This window comes from Colletotrichum tamarilloi (assembly GCF_030869305.1).
Source record: "Colletotrichum tamarilloi strain Tom-12 chromosome Unknown Scaffold_20.1, whole genome shotgun sequence".
In the NCBI taxonomy this organism is placed as follows: Eukaryota; Fungi; Ascomycota; class Sordariomycetes; order Glomerellales; family Glomerellaceae; genus Colletotrichum; species Colletotrichum tamarilloi.
This window is the reverse complement of record NW_026849403.1, coordinates 332,725-355,004: the sequence shown is the minus strand read 5'-3', so window position 1 is coordinate 355,004 and position 22,280 is coordinate 332,725. Positions and strand designations below refer to the sequence as shown.

General features: G+C 52.4%; 7 protein-coding genes across 7 annotated transcripts; 5 read left to right on the top strand and 2 right to left on the bottom strand.

Annotated features, from left to right (window-relative positions):
* Nucleotides 1–295: 295 nt before the first annotated feature.
* On the top strand, nucleotides 296–601 carry CTAM01_06925 (uncharacterized protein; the record flags this gene model as incomplete). The annotated part of the gene is made up of 1 exon (XM_060522950.1): nucleotides 296–601. One exon carries the CDS (start codon nucleotides 296–298, stop codon nucleotides 599–601), a length of 306 nt encoding a protein of 101 aa, XP_060382452.1.
* Nucleotides 602–3,905: 3,304 nt separating this feature from the next.
* On the top strand, nucleotides 3,906–4,067 carry CTAM01_06924 (uncharacterized protein; the record flags this gene model as incomplete). Its single annotated transcript, XM_060522949.1, has 1 exon — nucleotides 3,906–4,067. One exon carries the CDS (start codon nucleotides 3,906–3,908, stop codon nucleotides 4,065–4,067), a length of 162 nt encoding a protein of 53 aa, XP_060382451.1.
* Nucleotides 4,068–7,907: 3,840 nt separating this feature from the next.
* CTAM01_06923 (uncharacterized protein) lies at nucleotides 7,908–8,649 on the bottom strand (the record flags this gene model as incomplete). Its single annotated transcript, XM_060522948.1, has 2 exons — nucleotides 7,908–8,033; nucleotides 8,131–8,649. 2 exons carry the CDS (start codon nucleotides 8,647–8,649, stop codon nucleotides 7,908–7,910), a joined length of 645 nt encoding a protein of 214 aa, XP_060382450.1.
* Nucleotides 8,650–9,121: 472 nt separating this feature from the next.
* Nucleotides 9,122–10,586, top strand: CTAM01_06922 (alpha-galactosidase; the record flags this gene model as incomplete). Its single annotated transcript, XM_060522947.1, has 3 exons — nucleotides 9,122–9,194; nucleotides 9,283–9,529; nucleotides 9,653–10,586. The coding sequence occupies 3 exons, from the start codon at nucleotides 9,122–9,124 to the stop codon at nucleotides 10,584–10,586; spliced, it is 1,254 nt and encodes a 417-aa protein (XP_060382449.1).
* Nucleotides 10,587–11,609: 1,023 nt separating this feature from the next.
* On the top strand, nucleotides 11,610–13,422 carry CTAM01_06921 (unsaturated glucuronyl hydrolase; the record flags this gene model as incomplete). The annotated part of the gene is made up of 5 exons (XM_060522946.1): nucleotides 11,610–11,714; nucleotides 11,807–11,977; nucleotides 12,059–12,255; nucleotides 12,313–12,577; nucleotides 12,640–13,422. The coding sequence occupies 5 exons, from the start codon at nucleotides 11,610–11,612 to the stop codon at nucleotides 13,420–13,422; spliced, it is 1,521 nt and encodes a 506-aa protein (XP_060382448.1).
* A 139-nt stretch (nucleotides 13,423–13,561) lies between these two features.
* On the bottom strand, nucleotides 13,562–16,311 carry CTAM01_06920 (uncharacterized protein; the record flags this gene model as incomplete). The annotated part of the gene is made up of 6 exons (XM_060522945.1): nucleotides 13,562–14,528; nucleotides 14,580–15,106; nucleotides 15,155–15,184; nucleotides 15,250–15,857; nucleotides 15,914–15,994; nucleotides 16,218–16,311. The coding sequence occupies 6 exons, from the start codon at nucleotides 16,309–16,311 to the stop codon at nucleotides 13,562–13,564; spliced, it is 2,307 nt and encodes a 768-aa protein (XP_060382447.1).
* Nucleotides 16,312–17,356: 1,045 nt separating this feature from the next.
* On the top strand, nucleotides 17,357–19,469 carry CTAM01_06919 (allantoate permease; the record flags this gene model as incomplete). Its single annotated transcript, XM_060522944.1, has 6 exons — nucleotides 17,357–17,452; nucleotides 17,590–17,786; nucleotides 17,861–18,086; nucleotides 18,351–18,824; nucleotides 18,886–18,896; nucleotides 18,956–19,469. 6 exons carry the CDS (start codon nucleotides 17,357–17,359, stop codon nucleotides 19,467–19,469), a joined length of 1,518 nt encoding a protein of 505 aa, XP_060382446.1.
* Between the last annotated feature and the right edge of the window lie 2,811 nt (nucleotides 19,470–22,280).

Sequence of the window (22,280 nt, the reverse complement as noted above, 5' to 3'; positions counted from 1 at the left end):
ATCGAGGACCTCGGCTGGTCTTGGTTCTGTCTCCCGTCGCTTTTTGGCATCTTCGATCGGCCCGCCTGTTGTTTGGCTGCGTTCAGCTGGTGAAGATACCTACGGTGCCGGCTCATCGATGAGAATGAATGCCAACGTCGAGTTGTCATGCCCCCAGTCAGCCGGCCTGTCGAACCACAACCTGCGCGTAAGGCTTCCGAGCGGCCCTTGGTGCAGCTGGCAACGACGCTGGAGTCGTTGAAATACGCAGTACACAACGCTTGCGCTGCACTGCACTCGGTTTGCAGGCGGGAGCATGTGGAACATTGCGACGCGGTTTGGCTTAGCGTCTTCCTGCTGCGCTCGGTGTAGGGGTGTTCCTAGATGGCCGCTGGAAGCTGATTTCCTGGTTTGGAGAGCTGCAAGCCTGCGAATCGACCGAGCTCATCTACGCCCATTCTTGAGCAGCGCTCTAGAAGCCTGCCTCAATCAGCACTGGCATGCCGTCCATAAAAGGAAAGTAGCTCATAGTTCTTTGACCTCAAGACAGACCGTCACGCGCGCCCGAGAGAGGTTGCTGCTCAGCGGCGACGGCACCGTGAAGCGCAGCATAGTACATTAGCCGAGTGAGAGATGACAACTCAAGCAACCGTGAGGTCTCGCAGGATCTCAATAGACTATTGACGTCGATTGCTACCCCCCAAGGCTGGCCTCCTGTGAGTACTGGCCACAAAGACATCCGATGCGCGCCATGAGACGACTTTCATCATCTACCTAAGTTAGCAGTGCAAGGCCAACCTGACCAATCAGTGATTGGCGGAAATTGGCAATGGATTGGTATTGTGTGCGTGTATTACTCGACGGTGGGCTTCCATTCTCCTGGAAATCGATAGTGCTGGCCAGACCCAGCCGCGACTGGGACTTGGGGACTTCGATGTGGTTGTCCTGTCTCTCTTTCTCTCTGGACAGGTGGGTGTTCGTTCGTTCGCTTGCTCGGTCCAGGTGGATGCCCCACGCCGTCGCCGACCGAAATCAAACGACACGACACGGCGCGGGCATGGTAGTTGGGACAAGGGTCTGGTTGGTGGTTTGCTGGGAGGTGGATGGCAAAAAGACGCCGTCGCGCTGCGGCACAGCACACAGTGCTTCAGGCGCAGGCGTTCAATATGGGACGTGCTGTTGAGAACGTGGCCCCAGAGCGGAGACACACAGGGCAAGCTAAGGATGGATAGCGTGTGATTGCAGCGGCCACGGGTACGGAGCAAATGTCGTGAGCGTGGAGTCGAGGGTACTTTGTAGACTGTATCCGTCCATACTGCGGAGGATAGAAAGTACGAGCAGATATGTTACAGTCCCTGTCTGCTTGTTGATGGCTGCAACTCGAGACAAGAAAACACTGGGTCGATGCTGGTAGAGATTTCGGGGCTTCGGAGCGGATCTTGGAGGAGCACATGTTTGATGGGCAGACCGGGTTGTCAGGGCAGGCAAATGACAGGTCGAAGATGCGATTCTTTGCTCTGCTGCCGCGGCTATTGTACGGGTCCAAAGTGTTTCTTTGTACGAAGTCTAGTGGCACTGGAGCTTTGTGCCCGCCTCAAGTTGGAGAGCGGCGATTCCGTTGTGTATGTCTCGGAGTCGGAGAAGAGCGTATTAAGGTATTCGTGAGGTTGCATTGCGTTGCGCTGGGTCACGGACCTGAAGGCGGCAGCCGAGACAGGCGTGAGAACGAGAGCCGCGATTCTTTCCTGGAAGATGGATGGATCAACTGCCGTCGCAGACGTACGAGACAACGCGTGCTTATTCACACGTGGAGAGTATTCGGTAGGCATTCAGCTCGAGTTGGTTGACGACAAAGAGATCTCAAAGCAACGCCCCAAGATGGCCAAGAGTCGAGCGGTGGGAAGAAAAGAAACGATGGCAGACGGGTTGAATCTTGATATGCGAGCTTTGACAGGGGCCGTCGTTCACCGGTCTGGCTCCCTGCTTGGGGCCTGGGGCAGGCCGCAGGGTGGTGGGATACGGCTGCTGGACATGGTCTCGTAATACATTGCTGTCCGTCGTCGTTCTTGACGAAAGGCGAAGTACGCGGCCATTGTTGAGTCTAGAATGCCGAGGTGCGAAGTCAAATCTCGGTACTAATCAAGCCTTTTTTCGACGTTGGATTGGAGTTGAAGAGGCTGACACGGGAAAGAAATCCAAGGAGGTCATGACCAAGAACAAGGTGGGATGTCAGGCCTGACAAGGAAAGGCGTGCTGAAATTGACTTTTGTGCTCCCGAAGGAGAGATCTGGACGTTGCTCGATTCGTCCTGACAGCTTTGATGACAGCCTTTGGAGGACCAAGGACCTGGGGCAGATGGCTGGGCTTGCAAGGCTCGGCGGCGCGTGCTATGCTTGACGCGGCTTGGGCTGGGCTGAGCTGGGTCGGATTTACCGGTTTGCCGGGGGGCCATGACGAATGGAAGGTGATGGGGGGATTGGGACGCGGAGGGCCGGAGCGTCGTGGTCGAAGCCGTCCATTCAGATTCAAGCCTGCCACGCTTTGGTCCATGACTTGAGAAGTTGTAACCTTGGACTCTTCGAGTGTCAAGACTCCAAAAGTCGATGTAAAAAAGAGTGTAGCTGCAGGCTGCAGCAGCGGGCGAGCCCCTCCCCTTCCCCTCCGCTCTCCCATGTTCCAATGTGCCCCCATGAAGTGTGGGACTGTGGAACGAAGCGGGGAGCAAGGGGGCCGAGATTGGTCCAAACCCATCCAAAAGAGCAGAGAAATCGATACGGACGGGGACATGGAGACACAAGCGTGGTCCGGAACAGGGGATATACGTATCTTTACCTACCTGACTGGGCAGGCAGGAGCTGCGGGTTTGCACGAAGAAAGGCAAGTGTCCACGGGAGGAGCAAGGCAGTGGCAGGGTACGTATCCGCCACCTCGCAGTCAAGGTACCTATGGTTCATCGTGCAACTCCGGGCTCACTCTCACTCATGGCGACATCAGGTCGGATACAAGGTACATTTTAACCCCCATGAGGTCGATGGCGTTTTGAACACGCGATGAGAAGCTGGGCAACACGACAATCGGCCATGGGTCTACACTACGGGCTACGGATAATGTGGCTACCCAGTTGGCTGTCATTACCTTTTCCCAGGACTCGACTGAAACTACATAGGTAGTCAGTAATTGCTCATGAGCATTTGCTGGAGGATCGAGAGTACCTCAGGTAGAGCGAGGCAAGAGTGGACGCTATTCCCTATAAGGAAGTTAAGTCTAGATGTCTCCACACAGTGTACAGTGTCTCAGAGGGTACTTCGTCAGCTACCCGTACGGGTACCCGAGCGAGACGAGGAAAAAATGCAGGGTAAATGAGAGAATCAATGTTCAATGTATTGTGTGCCGGGCTGCAGTCTGCATGTAAGGTATCGCTCGCTCTGCCTGCAGATGCATGCGGGCTAAGCAACTGGATTGATTCGCCTTTGCGACTTACCATGGAACTTACCGTCATAGCCCATCAGTAAGGTGAGAGCAGAGGCCACCAACATGTTTGGGAAAATGACATTCGAAGGGATGCCTCAAGACATGGCCAGATTATTTGCTTCACTAACAGCAGAGTCTCTATGAACACAATCTGCCAGGATCACGAGCAGGAGCTGCTTGCTCTTCCTGTTGCTTTCTTCTACCCCTGGCACATCACACGCGAGCATGCTGACTTGGTCCACTGGATCGGTTTCTTTGATCAAACGAACTCGGACTCCGGAGCGAGCAACAGAAGATGCGTGTTTGGTGTCAAGTCAGGGGGGACTTGGTCTGCTCCGTGGCCCGTTCATCATCGGGCCCGTTTCTTATCGAAAGTTGTTGTTCTGCAGCATCTCGCGGCAGTACGACTTCACACAAGACAAGCAAGCCCTAGGTTTACTGGGAAGCCACGCAAGATGAAGAGGAGCGGTGGTGGCGGCGGCGGCGGCGGCAACACAGCATCGTGCAGAAAACGAATAATGTACTTCTCGGTCGTTGTCAACGATTTCCTTTTCTCTTTCACGAAGCATCGCGACAGCAGACACCAGAATATGCGCACGGAGTACCATGCAGCTTAGATGCCTCACGCCCAGCATCGGCGTCAGTCAGCAATGGAAATGCCAGAGTGAGAGTCAGATCCAGGTCCCGGAGAGAACTGGCGAGCGGTTGCCGATCGAAGAACGCCTCCCCTTACCCTACCGCTCCTTCCCTGCAATTCCCCAGTCATAGTAAGTCTGTGTCTCTATGTCGCACCCAGTTGAGCCCAGTTCAACCGGATCTTTTCCGTGCACGTGACGATCCGATCCTCCACCCCGGTCTAACACTTGTCAGAGAAAACGGTGGCTCTTGCTTCGCCTGATTCACTCACCACTTGCCTGCGGCCTGCCTGCTTTCCAGACTCCAGACTCCAGACTCCAGTATCCTCTTTCCCTTCCTGCACCGTGTATGTTCGTGGTTTCCGAGGCTTCGACCGACCTTGCCTGCTCCACACCACCAAACCGCTCTGCCCGATGCACTCGGGGAGTCGGGGCTGCAACTGACACGGCGTTTCGTTTCGTTCGACAAATTATCTGACCTCAACCGTCTTTCCTACCGACCTGTTGGCGCTTGTCGCTCAAGTCCGGCTCTACCCTCTTCTTTGTACTCTCGCAAGCGGATAACCCGTACGTACTCGTTCGCATCCCGCCAGACTTGTCCGCAGGACGTTAGAGACCGTGCGTGTGTGATGAGTTCGCGGCGCGCCTCGAACCGCGGTTCACACCCTCAACAACCTGGGGCACATGGGATCACTGCCGCTTTCGGTCTCCGCGCAATATGACGGGATGGTTCGCAAGAGTCGCGTTCAACGGGGCAAGCGATACAGTCCAGCCTTGCGCTCGGTCGATGCTCTGAGCCCAAGTCAAGTTCGTTTCCGAATCCAGTGTACCTAAATGGGCGCGACTTTTATTGGTGTCGCTCGGAAGTCAACGGCTTGAGGTAAATTGTATTTTGAGGGGTCGCACTCAAGTCTTTCAAGCCTGTTAGTCTGCGTAGACCAGATCTCGCAGCATTCCTCGGCCAAGGAATGGCTCTTGGTCTCTAGACTATCAAGGGCCAAATTCGGGAGGTAGCAGGCGGCTTCCATGGCGGATTCTCGTTTTCCCGCCTGGCAGTCGATGCAAGAGGAAGTCGTCCAGAAGCACAAGCTATTCGACGGCATGCCATCTCGCCGGTACCCCGGCCATAGATGGGACGGTAGCTTCGTAACGACATGCTGACCATGTTGTGCCTAGGCTCCTACGATTCGCCGTTCCATGTACAAAACGGCTTGAACCAACAGTTCCCGGTTGAAGCAAATGCAATGGGATTTGGATTCCCATGTGATATTTCCAAGTAGTCAAGTGAATTGGAAAATGAAGGGGACTAAACTGATAGCACTGAAGAAAAGTGCCAGTGCAGTTTCCGGAGGCTTCACCGTTGTTGTTTCCCATCTAGAAGGACAACATCCTTTCTACTTCGTTTCCAGAGTATTCCTCCATGATTGCAACGCAAACACGGCTGAGAGCTCCACGGGGGTAGTGAAAACGATAACGCCTATAATGCAGATCTTATCCAGCCGCAATACGACATCGTCGGAATTTCATAGGCGTGCTAGACATGTTGGGCTGCCAAAGCTAGGCGACAAGAGTTCCGAGGGCATTTACTACTAGACCGGATACTAGGCATGGGTTCCGTATTGCTCTCGAATTCGACTCTGGAGCTCAACAAATCCAAGCGGCCGATGAGCCCCGCGAAGCATCGCCATTCACTGACCATTGGATATTTCTGCCCAGCAATGACGTTCTCGATGTCGTTGATTGCACAGCGTCCAATTCCAAAATGGTTAGTGGCCGATCTCACGAGCCCGGAATTCAGCGTTTATCGGCCGAACCACGTTCTTCGGCTCTAGCAAGTTCAAGCTTGGCATTCTGCCCTGTCAAACGTCTTTTGACTCCAAGGCTAGACGTCTTTGGGAAGCAGAGTGGAAGAGCTAGTAAAGTGTGTGCACTGTCGTCCTCGAGAGCTTGCTACTAGCGAGGGTGCCCCAAAAAAGGGATGTCAGCAAGGATATGCTATTTTTCTTTCTTTTCAAGAATGCCATGCTGCTTGTAAGGAACAACCGACTCGGACAGTCCTCCTCATTACAGTCCATGGGTATGAACGACTGTTCGGCGAAATTACCGCGGTATCTAGACCAACCTTCGCAGGAACGACGAAGTGGGATTGCAATTCTGGGCATCTAGATCGCTGCCACCATCATACATAGCCCACATCACGAAGCACGTCCTGTCACCCCGGCTGTCTAGGGACGAACAGCGCCCGCTCCACAAAGCTTCCTTCCTGCTCCAGCCTCCGAGCTTCAGCAGCCCCTCTCTCCTCTGAGTTCCCGCCCGCCCCGGTGTGACAAGAGAGATCCTGCTCAAGCTGCACCATATCACAAAGCCTTGGCTCGGCCTTCGCCTTCCGGCTTGCGGAGGTAAAATTGCCGCGAAGAAGTGAAAAGGCCGGCTGGTTCCACGTCCACGTCCATGTTCTACGTGCTGACAAACGTGATTTTGCTGGTTGGAAGGGGAGCTTTTTTGGCTTTCAGGGGAGAGGGGCCGGCCCACGGTTGGTGCTGGGACTAGAGGAAGACGCGTTTCTTTCGTGAAGTTGCTTAAACGCGCTTCGCGTCGCGTCAGGATTTCCTACAGCAAAGCCCAAGCCGATCTGAGGATAGTCTGTCTGGACGTGGATTATCTACTAGATGAAGCCGTTGTAGAAGTAATGGTAAGAACTTGCGAGGCAGAAGAGGCATTGGATTTGGGGAGTCGCTTTATTGGTCTTGTCTTGCGGCCACTTTGGGGGGAAATATCGAATCAATCATTCCGGAATTGCCATTCTGCTCAGACACATAAATGCCTTTGAGCTACCCTCTCTTGTTGTCATTACAGTCACCTTAGTTCTCACCAGTCTTGCCAAACTCATCCTACTTGCAGTGACAGTCTACTTCGGATTCGAGACCAGGCAGACTGTGATGAAGACTTGACTCGGGGCAGCAACACATCCTCCCCTCCCAATTGCCCCAGAATGCTACAATGTCATCGGTGTCTCTCAGAAACCCATGAGAAGTGCGGTCCAGACTCCAGGGGGGCGACATGGTATTCTCGAGCCAGATCTCCCCGGGCTGATGCCCCTCGTTCCCGGCGTCGGTCTTTGAGTTTGACCTAGTTCCGCCTCGGATCCAACGTCAAATCCGAGGAACACCGCGGATCGCGTGTGCCGGGGACAGGAGAGACTTCGCCACGCGGTATGCTGTTTGACTTTTCCATGGTGTGATGTCGCTGGATATATGTTGTCGACTATCATTTTTCTTTGTCTTTGTTGCCCTTTTTCTCCGGTTGAGAGAGGTGCCCTCTGGCGGACTCGATATAGTTCAATCTCGCTCGGGACGAACCGTTCGTACATGTATGCATTCAGCTGTCGGCCTTACACACATCCTTGACTGGAGCCAAGTCGGGTGGGATAACCCGCAGTCTAGGGATTTGAAACAAGTGCGCGTGGGAAGACTTAGTAATACTACGGTATATACGACTTGTGGTATTTGGCGCTCCAATGAGAATTTTCCTTTCATCTACCGGAAGATCCTGAGTTTGCATATTCAAGTGGGAATAAAGTCAAATCTCGAACCTTCTTGGTAACCTTATTTGAGTGCCATCGACCTATCCCCCATATGCGGTGCGAAGAACAAGGTAATCCTAAGCGGCGAGTGATTCTGATTACAGCTCATGAGAGTTGAGCATTATGAGATAGACAAAAACTGTCTACTCAAAGGCTGTGGGTGATGTGTCGATTTGCTTGGCCAATATTCTGAGGGCTGCCAGCCTTCGGATTCTCTCGTGTACAGTCTCTCGTCGAGTCTAACAGTATGGCAGAGACGTGTCAGAGCAGCTCCCAGCAATGAACTTCTGGTCGACCTTGGGCTTATCTGCTTCAAATAGTTGCGCCGATGGATCAAGAACACGATTGATGATATGAGCGACGCCCTAGGACCCAAACTCCCGTTAGCACGATTGGTTCCGAACAGTTCGAATCGACACAAGTTGGAGATCTTGTTCCTTTTTGCAAAGAAACAGGACGCACATTGGTAACCCTCAAATCTCCCTCCGTCACCGCCGCAACATCGTTCATCCACACCTGTCCATCCTTGACCTGCATGCCAACGTACAAGTACGACCCCGTCTGGATCCTGGTCGCAGTCTCGTTGAAGACACTCGTGAGAAGCTGCGAATTGGGCACGTAGTGGTGCTGCACCAGATTGCCGAGCCACCACTTACCCTTTGGCGTCGGCAAAAAGGTGTTGAAGTACTGTCCCGTGTTTTTCTCGAAGGCGGCGTTCGAGGGCGCGAAGAAGGTGAAGTTCCAGGTGGGGACGGTGTCGAACGCTTCCGTGAAGCCCGCGGATCCGTCGAGAACCTCGGCGAGCGTTGTCAGGTCGCTCCTAGATTTGATAAAGTCTAGGAGCGTTGTCGTGTCGGAGGTCTTTGGGGGCACGTAGGTACCCGCCGGTTTGGATATGTAAGAGAGCGGTTTCCTCTCTGCGGCGGTCACCGCTGTTATCGTTCCGAGAGTGAAGATTCTCAACAAATTGATAAGCTTCATGTTTTATGTGAATAACAAGGTTTGTCAAAGTAGTGTCGGGAGGAAAAGAAGTAAGATTCAACGACATGAGAAGTGGCAGTCTTTTACCGGCAGATTCACATGGACCAATATACCATGCTAAGTGGACCACAACACTCGTTGTATTCAATTCATTCCAAGTTCACCGCGACTAACCAATGGTCACCGGGTCAGTCTCCCGGGCCGGATCCATGCCCCGATAGTTGTCCCGGAATGCGGGGAACATGATGGAAAGATGATCCCCCGCAGATCGGGTCTTTCCCGGACGGGAAAGCTGCAGCGGAAATATCCTCCGGATGAAGTCGTATCTCTCTAGATGACAAGAGTTCATCGTTTTCTCGAAAGGCCCCTCAGCTGAGTGTAGACCTTGGTTTAAAAGGGAGACATAGCTTCCATGGCGTCTTGATTCAGTCAACGTGCATGGATCCCATACTTCCCTACGAGAGTCCACACCATGCGATTTTTGACGTTCCTCGCTATCTTTACCGCAGTTCCCTCTACCCTAGGGGCCAGCAAGCCACAAATGGGTGAGAAAATTACCTGTCTCATAGAACTTGCAATCCAAAACTCAAAGTCAATGTCCTACTCACTTACATGTCCTCTATTCCGAGATAGGTTGGAACTCGTGGAACACGTTCAAGCAGAATATCAACCAAACCCTGATTGAGGACACAGCAACAGCAATGGTAGAAAAGGGCCTAGCAAAGGCGGGATACAGCTACGTCGTCATGGATGAGGGCTGGCAGGCTCTCGAACGAGACGTCGAGGGCCGGCAGCAGCATAATACTACCCGCTTCCCGTCTGGTATCTCGACACTCGCGGAGCACGTTCATACCCTAGGCCTCAAGATTGGTCTCTACAGGTCCTGCTCTTACTTCCATGGATGCCTCTTACTCTGTCTCCCTCTTCTGCTTCTTTCCACTGGAAGAGGTCGAGCTGAAGAGCAGAAAGCGACTCGCGAAAACGAATGCTAACGAAACCCTAGTGACTCGGGAATCTTTGGCTGCGGCTTTACACCCGGCTCCTGGGGCTCCGAAGAGCTCGACGCTCAAACCTACGCCGCCTGGGGCATCGACTATCTAAAGTACGACAACTGCGGCGGCTTCCACGCGGGTACGCACACCCAGCAGGAACGCTTCCAGACAATGTCGTCCGCCCTCCTGGCAACCGGTCACAAAATACTCTACAGTCTATGCCAGTGGGGCCACCAGTTCCCCTGGTATTGGGCGGACCAGGTCGGCGCTGGCTCGTACCGTATGTCTGGCGACATTCACGCGCGGTTCGCGGAGGACAAGGCCAATATCTGCAAGACGGCGTACTGTCTTAACACCGGGTACGCCGGGGTGAGCGTGCTGACTATGATCCGGAAGATGAGAGAGATCTCGCCGTTCCAGGCAAAGGAGAGGGGTAGTTGGGCGGACATGGATATGTTGGAAGTAGGAGTCGGGTATAATCTCAGCGGAAAGATCGTATACATGTCCGAGGTGGAGGAGCAGACGCACTTTTCGTTTTGGGCGGCGCTCAAGTCACCTCTCATCATCGGTGCCGACATCACGAAGATTCGGGATTCATCGTTAAGGATTCTACTCAATGAGGACATCATCGCCATCTCTCAGGATGAGAGGGGCGAAGCTGTGAAGTACTTGCCTAGGTTATCGAGGGAGGAAGAGGTTCAGGTATGGGGAGGCGCCATCGAGACGGGAGCGTACCGGTACGTTGTCCTCGCCTTGAACTATGGGAGGAACAAGACGAGCATCGAGGTGCCGTGGAAGGAGGTTGAAGGGTTGGAGGAGTGTCCCGGTGGAGGTTTGAAAGTGAAGGATGTATGGGCTGATGAGGATTCTGGGATCGTCAAGGAGAAGATCACTTTGGAAGGGGTGGCGGTTGGGCAGACCAAGGTTCTCTTGCTATCTTGCTAGATATGCAGGAGGGTATCCTGGTAATTACATATCCGGCACAGCTGCAACCAGTCCAAAATGAGCATCTGTGAGCCAACTCGTAGTTTAAACAATTAGATGGAGGTCTTCGGATGGGGCTTCATAGAAAGGAACAGAGTGTAAGTTTCTCATGTGTGTCTAGCCTTATTGATGCTTGTTTCATGTCTATATCTCGCTTGGACCGGATTGTCTTGAACTTGATAAAATCTAAGGCTTACAAGAAACAAACCAATCTCGAAGGTTGATGGAAAGAGGCGTGATCACAGACGGGTGAAAAAAAATCAGATTGAATTTGGTGACTGTGTTAATCTCATGGTAGTAAGTCCCAGCCATGATCTTTGGTCTCCATGGAGAAAGCCTCAGTGATCGGCTTCCAACATGTTCGGGGAGCTAGAGGCCGAGAAACGGCTATAGGACTGGCATCAGCGGCAAGCCTCAGTGTCTATTTCGTGGAACATTACACTAGTCTTTGTGTAATCCAATAGATTGATCCTTCCAAGCGAGGTCCTCGTTCATCCTTGCATCCCGGGTGGCTCGGCACTCTCAACTCTCCTATACCGGAGTGCGGAGCAAGTTCCGGACAATCCTCCGGCATCATCAACACAACGCAGAACATCCCACCGAGCACAACAAACCGCTTTTCATCAATAGGCTATGCGGCCCGAAAGCTCTACCGCCGGGAGCCGATGGGTGGTCTGTCAACTTGCGAGCCCATGTTTCTATTGGGAAGGTTTGTCCGCGGGGACGTATCCCATGACTAAGGCATCGTGTCTCTTGGCCGTAATTCCCATGGAGCCAGAGGTCTGGGAGGCGAATAGGATGAATAGGAAAGTGATTACTTGAATGCGGTGCCCCAAAAGATGAGTTCCTAGCGAGTACGTTCCATCAGTCTCTTATGTCCTTTGAGAAAGCGGGCACCACAACTTGCTATCGATTACTCCAAGCCTGCCCACTTCGAAAGGAATCACAGGACAGAGAAACTTCAACCAAGTCCGAACTAGCAACATGACTCCTGAAGCCATCATAACAGAGAAAGTTCCAGTCACGAACAGCCTCAATAAGAGGTTAGTTGACGATGGCACGGACTTCAAGATGGGCGGCAACGCTTGTGTAAGTAAAACCGTGCTCTTAACGCCCTCATCACCATCGTCACCACCGCGGCCCCTCCATGCTAACGCAAAGTGTTTTCACCTCAACAACAGAAGCGCAGCAAACACGGCCAGGAGAAAATGGAAACAGTAGCCGGTCTCACGACTCCTCCGTTCTCTTCAGCAGAGATCATCAAGCAGGGAGAAAAGTCTCTGGCGGCCTCGCTCTTCTCCCCCAAGGTCACAGCCAAGATCTGGGGCGTGGCAAAACAAAGCTTCTCATCGGTATGAGCAACCCCCCTATGAGCTGCCGTAAGAATAGAAAGCTTCTTCATCTGCTAACAAATATTTTTGTTCGGTGCAAAGTCTTCGCCACCGACCCTTTTCCCGGAGTACACCAAACCAGGCGGCACAAAGTACGTCTACCGCGAACTGGATTTTTGGACCTCGGGCTTCTTCCCCGGGTGTCTCTATCTCCTCCTCGAGCGAAGGCGTAGGCACCCCCATCTCTTGAAACGGCTAGGCTGGTCAGCAGAGGATGAGCCCAACTTACTACATCTCGAGTAACTCCCCCAGATGCCAATATTCCAAAACTTCAATCGACTGACCCGTGCACCAAGGTTCGCCTGTAAGTGGTGGACAGAAACCCTCCACCCCAACGCAGAGCTCAAGACGACACATGACCTGGGCTTCATGATCTTTCCCTGGGCACGACCCGCGTGGGAGCTCTCGGGTGACCGCAGATCCTTCGAGACGGCTTTAACGGCAGCTAGGTCGCTGTATAGCCGATTTGACGCCACCGTGGGATCCATCCGGTCGTGGGACATCTGTGTAACGAAGCGATACAAGTTCCTGGACCCGAGTAAAGACTTTCTCGTGATCATTGTAAGCACCACCTCGCGACTATCGTCAACACTCTGTGAATTGTATTATTAAACGGAAGCCAGGACAACATGATGAACCTCGACGTGATCTTCTGGGCTGCTTCCCAGCTTGGAGACGATGACATGTGGAACGCGGCTGTCAAGCACGCCGAAACGACGAGGGAGCACCACATTCGCCCGGACTCTTCCACCTTCCACGTTGTCAACTTTGACCAGGCGACCGGCGTGCCAAAGGAAAAGATTACAAATCAGGGATATTCTGACACGTCCTCATGGTCGAGGGGACAGGCGTGGGCTGTCGCCGGATTCGCGCAGACTTATGGCTGGACACGGGACACATCTTTCCTCGATACAGCCATCTCTTGTGCGGACTATTTTCTTGAGCAGCTCCCTTCGAGCGGGATCCCGCCGTGGGACTTTGCTGCGCCCAAAGACATGGCACAACCTCCGGATGTCAGTGCCTCCATGATTGCGGCGTATGGCATGTTGCTCATTCACGAGGCTCTGACGGCGCTTGGAAGGCCATCAACGTACCTGAGAAGCGCCATCGGTCTCACTCGCGCTACCTGTAACAACCACATCAATAGTGGCGGATTCTATGTGAAGTCTCAAAGGTCGATCGATACGGTCGAGCACGGTACGGTGGTTGAAGAAGTAGGTTGGGAAGTGGAAATGGGGGACGAGCCGGAGACCATATTGAATGGGGCAACCATCAACAACTACGAATTTGCGCCGCGAAGGTGGGCAAACCACGGACTGGTGTATGCTGACTACTTCTTTCTGCTGGTGGGGAACAAGCTTCTGGAAATGGGCGTCCCAGAGTTGTTAGACGAGAACCGGTCTTGAGCATTTGAACGCGGAGAATGACTGAAGTAGGTTTAGAGAGTCTTGTCTGATGAATTATTCGTAAATGATGTAAATATGCATCTTTAAGTCTGAGCTTATAGAGCCAATGGATTATGTTTATCGTCATCATTTGCGTTAACTACTCTTTCTCTGCTGCCCCCGAGAACATACTGATTCGCTGGTTCGGCAAGAAGGAGTAGTCCAAGTAAGCGTTGAGATCCTCAAAATCTCCAACTGGGTGATGTATGTTGTCATGGTTATTTACAACGCAGACGTCGAAGTGATCGTATCCATTCGCGTGGCTTGGCATTATCGCACCGCCAGGCGCTGGTGACGGCATGGCCGTCGGGCCTCTGCTCGTACTTTGCGCATGGAACGCTATCGGAAGCGGAGGAAATGCCAGAGATATACTGTCAGGGGATGCCTCTTGTTCAAAGTCCATGGTAGACGTTCCAAGGCCGCCGACAAAGGACTCTTGGCCGGTGCCTTGACTCGGCGAGAATGCAATATCTCGATGATTCGATCTAACACGAGACACCCCAGGTGTCCTTGGGTTATCTCCAGTCGGCAGGGAGATTGTGTCTGGACGGGCATCATCCGAGTAGACTGCCTGCCGTATGTCGAGCATTCCCCTGCCCTGATGCCGCGCTTGAACCAGCCGGCCGGCAAATTTGGATGCTAGGTTGTCGGACACATCGCCAAGACCGTTCCATCTTTGAGCTATGATGTTAAGACTGTTTACTAGTGAATCAAAGCCATCCGGAAGAGCAACGTTGTAGTAGGTTGAATGGGCCAGAAACATTCGTCCACAGATGAAGAGGCAAAACGCGAATTGTGGGCTGATGACTTGCTGCGAATCTTGTAGAAATTTCTCTGCAATGATAGCCACCTCTGTTGCGGCAGCCATGCACGTTTCGGCACTAGATGCTGAAGGTAGTCGTATTCCAGTAGCTTGCCATTCGGGCAACGGATAGGCGACGCCCTGATGAAGCAGCACTACGCTCGAATTGTGCGTCAGGTGAGCGAGAGTGAGATTGGGGTCCATGATGCCGTCCACGTTGAGAACGCATGCCTCCCGCCACTGTTCGGGAAGGAATATTTTCCACCTGTAGGGTGTCAGTGTCTCTCTCGAAATCATTGATTACTGGAAGACTCACTGTACGAGACGCAAGTCAAGTTGTTTGAACTTCATCAACCAGACTTGAATCTCGTGTGGCTTGGAGACATCAATAGCTTGCTGAAGAAAGAAGGACGTCACCAGACTAAGACTCTCGGTGGCTTCGATGCAATACGCAAAACCTCCGAGTGAATCCTGAGCTGCCTCTTCTAAACGCGCGGTAGGAAGGGTTCCACTGGAACCGCTGGACTGATCAGCTACACCGAAATATGGTGTTGGGGTTTGGAGCGGTTCTCCATTCTCCCAAAGCGCCCCTTCGCAGGGTAGACGTCGTTTCACGTCCGCGCTGGTGAGAGAAAAGTTCCAACCTGTTGCGACACTGCAGAACCTGTCCATCAGAAAGATATTCCAGAAAACTCGACGCCTCTCTTCTCGTTCGCTCCAGCTTCGACATAGCGGCAGGAATGCCATACGCTTTATGAGATGCTTCGCAGCCGGTGGTTGGTCTTCGTCTTCGACACTGAGCTGTAGCTGCTCAACTGTTCGGGTCATGCTACCAACGATAGACTAGAAACACGTAAGTATGGACGAAATGTGAGGCGACGTGCCACTAACCCAAGCGGATGGACCTCTGCCACTGCCATTCTGTGTTCATTGATCAGCTAAGTTATTTGAACTTAACTTGAATACATATTCGGGACTGTACTCACGGTGTCAAAAGCAATTATTGTCAGAGCTTGAAGATTCTCCACTGAGAAGGACTCCATGCTGTTCAGTATCACAAATTGCCGACATCTTCGTGCCCTGCGTGTCTTTTCCTCATGCAGTCCTAGGCGGGGATCTTGGGAGAACCTTGCGCACAAAGAAACTATGGCATGAAAGATGGTGTTGAGATGGGGACGTTGGGCTGGGTCCTGCATCCTCTCCCGAAATTGGCGCACGTGAAGCATAGGAATCCAGGGGTGAATATTGGAAAAGTAAATATCGACAAGAGCGTCCATGAGGTCCAGCTCTGGCAGTAGGTCTGCTTCGGTCATGGGATCGAAATTGAGACTTGTTCGCGCTGGCTTTTCCGTCGCCTTTCCCGGAGTGGCAGTGTCTTTCGTCGGAATGGTTGCAAGTGTTGTCAACGCAGGCTCTCCACCTTCGGCCAGGGTTGCGAGAGTGTTTTTGAGCGCAGTCGTTCTCTCGTTGAGCGACACATTCGAAGAGTCGTCTTGGCTCGGACTGGGGGCATTACGGCTGGCTGCCGAATTCAAGCAGTTGAAGACCTGTTGCCACAGGACTCCTTGACCTAGGAACATGTTTTCGAGCGTGGCTTTAAGCAGATATCAGCTTCATGATAACATTTTCAAAGACTCGCCAGACGCATACCGACTCTCTGGCTGAGGTTCTCAACGGCACCAGTGCGCAGTCCCGGTTTTGATCTTCTGTCATCGTATACACATTCTACATCTGGATATGGAATTAGGTAAGCTCCTCATTGGCGTCAGAGCAGAGACTGACTGTATCGTACACATGCCGAGCAAGGCTGCCGCCTTGAGCATCTAGCCTTCTTCTTTCGACAGGATTGACAGCTTAAGACGTCGTATCAGCATGAATTGGTCGATTGCGCCGTGGTCAATTCGGGAAGTATCTCACGCGGGGCCTTCAGTATCCACGCCATTCGCTTGCGCACTTGAGTTTGTCCGCCTCTTCTTGGGTCGGGGCTGGCTGTCTTCCTCGCCGCCTGAGCGACCGGACAGCGCCTCGTCGTCGTCTTCGAAGACCATCGCGCATACAGGAACTGCAGAAGGAGAAAAAAAAATCAAGAATGAGGAGGGAAATTGAAGGATGCAACGACGGGAATTTCCTTCCCTCACATTCTTTTCCAGATCATGGCAGGAGCTATCTAACTGATTCGTCCATCTCCCGTCACTATCCAAACCAAGCGAAGGCGCCGCTGTCGCAAGCCACTTTTGGGGATCATGTCGGGGTAAGACCTGAACGTGGAGAAGGTGCATGCGGGGAAGAACTAGGCATCCCTCACAATAACATGCCACTGGACCGCTAAAAGAAGCCACTATGGAGGGGATCCTTGACTGCGAGCCTGTTGATCGTCGCTGTAACCGTTACTTTTCCTCGTCTGAACGCTTCTGAGACTGTAATACTACAGCCGTAGAGGCCGGATGAACGACTTGACCATGAGCATTTGAGGGGTTGAAAGAGACATCATATTCTTAGATCTTGACTCTAGCTTCACATGGCATGAATTGTCCTTATTCAGATCAAATTTTCTCACTTAATGCTCATGGTAGTAACAGCAATTGGCCGGGAGTCAACATAGGCGCGAGGTATGGAAGATGCCTCCTTAAAAATACGGATAAGCAAGTAATCTCGACAACCTCGGATAGTCAAAATGACAAGAGGAGGCCGGGGAGCTTAGCGTAACCCCGAATCTTGATCTGTCTAGTCTCAATCAGAGCCTTCTGCTGTTACACTAATGCACAGTAACGCCCCCGCTGACGATCTGCCCGCCGACCCCAGCTCCGGGCGCGGGCGAGGTCCCGGAGACTGCCCCGAGCAGACATTCCGCCCGCAACATTTGCCCCGGATCACCATCAGTCCACGTTTTTGTTCCCTAGGAGCGTCTCTGACTCCGTCGTTCCGGGCTCGTGAAAGCTGGGGTCCCCAGAGTTTCAATATTGGTTGCATATAGAGGCTTACAATCCAGGGAAATCCGGGGTAAGCCATGAGACAATATCAAGCAGCCTCAGTTACAATAGGTCTGAAGAAGAACAACTCCATTGCACTGCAGCAACCTGAGCGCCGTACATCATGAAGCAGGGTCATACCGATAAGGAAACTGGCGACAATGCCATCGCGCCGGCACCTTCTCATGTGGCTTATGAGCACCAGGAGGGAGACAAGTCGGTGAGTTTACTCCTTCAGTATCGCAGAACCATGGCTCAGTCGTAGAAGGGGAGGGTTGAAGGTGACGTAGGGGTTGGGGAGCTTTCGACTACCATGTATTTCATATGGAGATAGCATTCGGCTAATACACCCCACAGGCCAACGGATATGCTGATGCTCAAGCGATCTATGTTGACGACAAGACAAGCAAGGAGCTTTTCTGGACAGTTAACAGACGAATCCTGGCTTGTATGCTGGGCACATACTTCTGCCAGTCCCTCGACAAAGGCACCCTTGGCTTTGCCTCCATCATGAACATCAAACAAGATGCCAACCTCGTGGGCCAACAGTTCAGGTAAAGCAATACCTTCTATCCGTAACCGGGAAAAGAAGGTTTCGAAGAGCAACAGCTTACTTTCTGTTGAATAGCTGGCTCGGAACCATTCTGTATATGGGTGTTCTCGTTGGAGAGTACCCGACCAATTTGCTTCTGCAGAAACTCCCCGTCGCAAAATATCTCGCCGCCAATGTTTTCTGCTGGGGCATTGTAATTGCATGCTCGGCTGCCGCCAAGAACTTCACAGCCTTGATGATTGTCAGATTCCTGCTCGGAGTATTTGAGTCTTGCGTCCAGCCGGCTTTCATCATCATGTTTGTCAACCCTAGCCGCCTGAATGGTAGACAATCCTGCTGACACAAAACTTATAGGACTTCAATGTGGGCATGTAGTTACCCTGTCTCTAGCTCCAGTATTCCCCCTGTCTTGCTAACAAAGAAACTGCAATTCAGTACACAAAAAGAGAACAGTCAATTCTGACTTCCCTGTGGTACTGTATGAGCGGAGTCCAACTAATGGCACGTCTACATCCTTCCAAAGGCCTGAAGCCTCCACAACACTCGACTAACACAAGCAACGTAGATCGGTGGCATCATCGCCTGGGGAGCCTCTCACTACAATGGTCATGAGATCAAGTCATGGCAGCTTTTGTTCCTCGTCCTTGGCGTGGCGACCTGCGCCTGGGGCCTCTTCATCGGCTGGTGGCTGCCCGACTCGCCCATGGCGGCCAAGTGCTTCAACGAGGACCAGAAGCGCCTCATGGTTGAGCGTGTGCGGGCCAACGAGACGGGCATTCAGAACAAGACGTACAAGCGCTACCAGATGATCGAGACCGTCACCGACCCCGTCGTGTGGTGCTACGTCATGCTTCAGGTCACTTCCACCCTCATCATTGGCGGGCTTGGCGTCTTCTCCAACCTCATCATCTCCTCGTTCGGATTCACGTACCTGCAGACGCAGCTCTTGAACATTGCACAGGGTGCCGTCACCATCATTGTCATGGTTGGCAGCGCGACCTTGGCTACTTGGTCGAGGCAGACTGCCTGGGTCATGCATGTGAGTAAAAGCCAAGAACTACTCACTGTAAAGAGACGAAGCTAACCCTTCTCGCATGCAGGGATGCACAATGTTAGTAAACAACCGTTCGAAAGGAAATACGACGCAATATGCTAACATCTAGAATAAAGTCCCGCCATCATCGGCACAGCCATCATCTACAGCATCCCACCCAGCACTAGCAATCGCATCGGTCTCCTCATCGCCTTCTACTGCACCCAATTCTACCTGGCCGAGGGCAACCTCATCTTCTCCCTCATCTCGCGCAACGTCGCGGGCCAGACCAAGAAGTCGACGACGCTGGCCATGACCTTCATCGGCTGGGCCGCGGGTAACATGACGGCGCCCCAAATCTTCCAGGCCGCCGACGCCCCCCGCTACCGCAAGGGCTTCACGGCTCATTTCTGCCTCTACGTCCTCTTCAACATCTTCCTCGTCCTCCTGCGCTTCCTCCTCGTCCGTCGCAATATGGCCAAGCGCAAGGCCGCTGCTGCCGCGGACCCGGCGAGCATGGCGGCCGAGGAAGTTGAACAGGACGTCGGCAAGGCCGGGGCTGTCGGGGCTAGTGACGAGAAAATTGAGCACTCGAACGCGTTTGCTGATATGACGGATAAGGAGAACCCTGACTTCAGATATGACTTCTGAGCAGTGTATCTAGGCTTGAGTGATCTGGCCTTACATCGGCCTTATTTCCGGATGGCATGGTGCAGTTCAGGAGAATACCGTAAGGTGCGTGGTTCGAGACGTAAAAGCGTGTGGAGGTGGGTGATTTGCCATTCAATATATAACTCTCATTTCTACTACTGCTACGATAGCCATGTTGGCTTTCTCATTAGCTTAAGGTATTTCGCTCTCTATTTGTTTTTTTTATTCTGCCTTTGCTGGTTGCTCGGGCGGTTCTCGATATCGATTACACAGTATTAATACACAGTATCAATGGATACTCCCACTATCTCGATAGACTATTTTTTTTTAGATTTTCTAACTTTTCAACTTTCCCTCCTGCAAAGTTCACAACCACGATTTCGCTCTCTATATTTCCTCAAATACCATACTTTGAGAGGTTTTGTAATGAGACAACTGATGTAGTAATTATAAGGACGACGATTGTGTGTTGACACGGGGCAGACAACGCTGGCATTGCGGACTTGATGCTCAGTGTTTAATATTATTCACCCAGTTAGATAAATTACAAAATAGCCATATCTATCTACATCCAATGCAACTCGTAGTTGAAGCGCCACAAGCCGTTGAAATGTCTCACCATCGGTTCCCGCTTTTTGCGCCTCATCACACCCCTGTCTCGTGTCAGTTGCCCTTAGTCGAGAAAATATCGCGGCCCTCCACACCTCACCCACGAACTTGAGTACAATTTGCGCCACAGCTCACATCCAAGGACATCCACTTGGGATACGATCTGCCCTGATGGTCTAGCGGTATGATTCTCCCTTAGGGTCTTCACGACATATCTGGGAGAGGTCCCAGGTTCGAATCCTGGTTAGGGCCCAATCCTTTTGCCGATTTGAGAACGATGCTTTTTGTAGTGACGGAAATCGAAGAGAGGGCATTTGGGACAATTTTGGCAACGTTGTGGTTGTCGGTGTGTGACCGGAAGTGGTACGTGCGCATGCAGTTGTTGACTTTTGAACTCCTTTCCCCCTGGATTTCTTCGGATTATCGGATTACATCTGAGTCTTGTTTGCTTATCATCTAAGCACAACGTATCGAAGTGCCGGGCTGCGCCGCTGAAGAACATGAAGATTTCCCAGTTTCAGGGCGCGGTGATAATCTGAGGTGTTGGTTGTATAGATCGGCATTCTCAGCTCGCTGCACAACTTGCGTCTCATCTATCCATGCTGCCTCAAGAACCACGGGGAATATGATCGCCTGGTAGCGAACCGTGCCATCGAAACACTCCGGAACAATCAACAAACAAAGACCACAAACCCGAGAATCAGAGGCATTTCAATTGACGAATGCAAGTACCGGCTCAGAAGTTGCCGGATAATGAAAGTGGAAATAGAACTGCACGCTGTTTCCAGGCTCGTCGTGCGCACGTTTCCTGTTGATTGCACCATGAATCGAAAATGAAATACCAGACGACGCAAAAACGGAACGGAACGGCATCGCACCGCAGGATGGACGAAACGACAGGCATCGAACATCCACGGCAATGCTTTCCACTCGGATAGCACGCCTTCTCAGTGGGTGGAACCCGGGCTCTTTTGTCGAAAGGCCAACAAGACCAGACTGTCTGAGGTCTGCACTGTCCCTCGTTCAAAGGGTTGGGGAGTTCTCTCTTGACAGGTCTGGGCGTCCAAACCAGCGGGAATTCTGAAGAAGAAAAGTCCGAGAGTTCTTCCATGCAATCCAGAGGTGCATTGCGGGTATACGTTGATATGTTAGGGATGCATATGCAGTCTCTATACTACATACGCATACAGAAATGCGTCAAGAGACAGAGCCTCATAACGGATGCTCTAGGCAATCATTCATATGAAAATGGTAATTCGACACTGATTATGGTTATCAAACTCTGATGAAAGACAGAGGAAAGAAAATAAAGGGAGGGTCCGAGTCGCTAGCGCCCCAAGATCCCTGGCGTCGTTCCCGAGGAACCACACCTGTCTGTTCACAAGCACCGGCGACCACCAGTCTTTTTAGTCGCACATCTCCGGATTACCTTATCACGGAAAGCGTTGGTGGGGAAGCGTTGAAGCGCCAGACATGGTTCGGCAGGTGAGCCAAGAGGCTGGAAATTGGGCGGTAATGTGGTGCCACCGTACCACCGTACCACCGCAGTCTTGAGTCTATGAAAAAGGCGAGACCATCGGGCTGAAATCTGACGGGATCGTGCCACGACGAGGGGAAGGGGGGCTCCTGTCAAATTCGGATTTCGCTGGCAGGGAGGGCTCATAGCCTCGGGCGGCGGGCCTGAAAGTGAGGTGTACACGGTAAGGGTAGGATCCTGAATCGGTAGAGTGCTCCGCGGTGCCCGGAGCTTACCTTGAGCAGCATGCTTTCGTACGAGTGCCAAGTGGGAGCCGGCCGACCTATCCTTTGCACAGGACATCTATCCGTAGTATACTCCGTACTCCGGAAGATAATTATCACTACGTAGTAGTAACGACTGTATTCGAACTCTGTACGGAGTAAGTTGTCGGGCTAGCCGGCACAGACTGTGGACACAAGAGGCCGTCGACGCGTGTTATAGTGGTATTCGCTATCGAGGGTTGTGACATGTCTCGCGTTGCCGCGTCCACTTGGTGAGCATTTGAGCTCTTGGGGTGGTTCCTGAATTCGTCCCCTGTTTGATGATGTAAGTCGAGGAGGCTTGAGTGTCTCGAGGTCTTGGGAGGACAAACCGTTGGGCCGCTGAAGTAAGCGTAACAGTAAGGTGCTTTTTCCGCAAGGTACCTGAGTGTGGCAGGCATGAGCCATGCTTCACCACGTGAA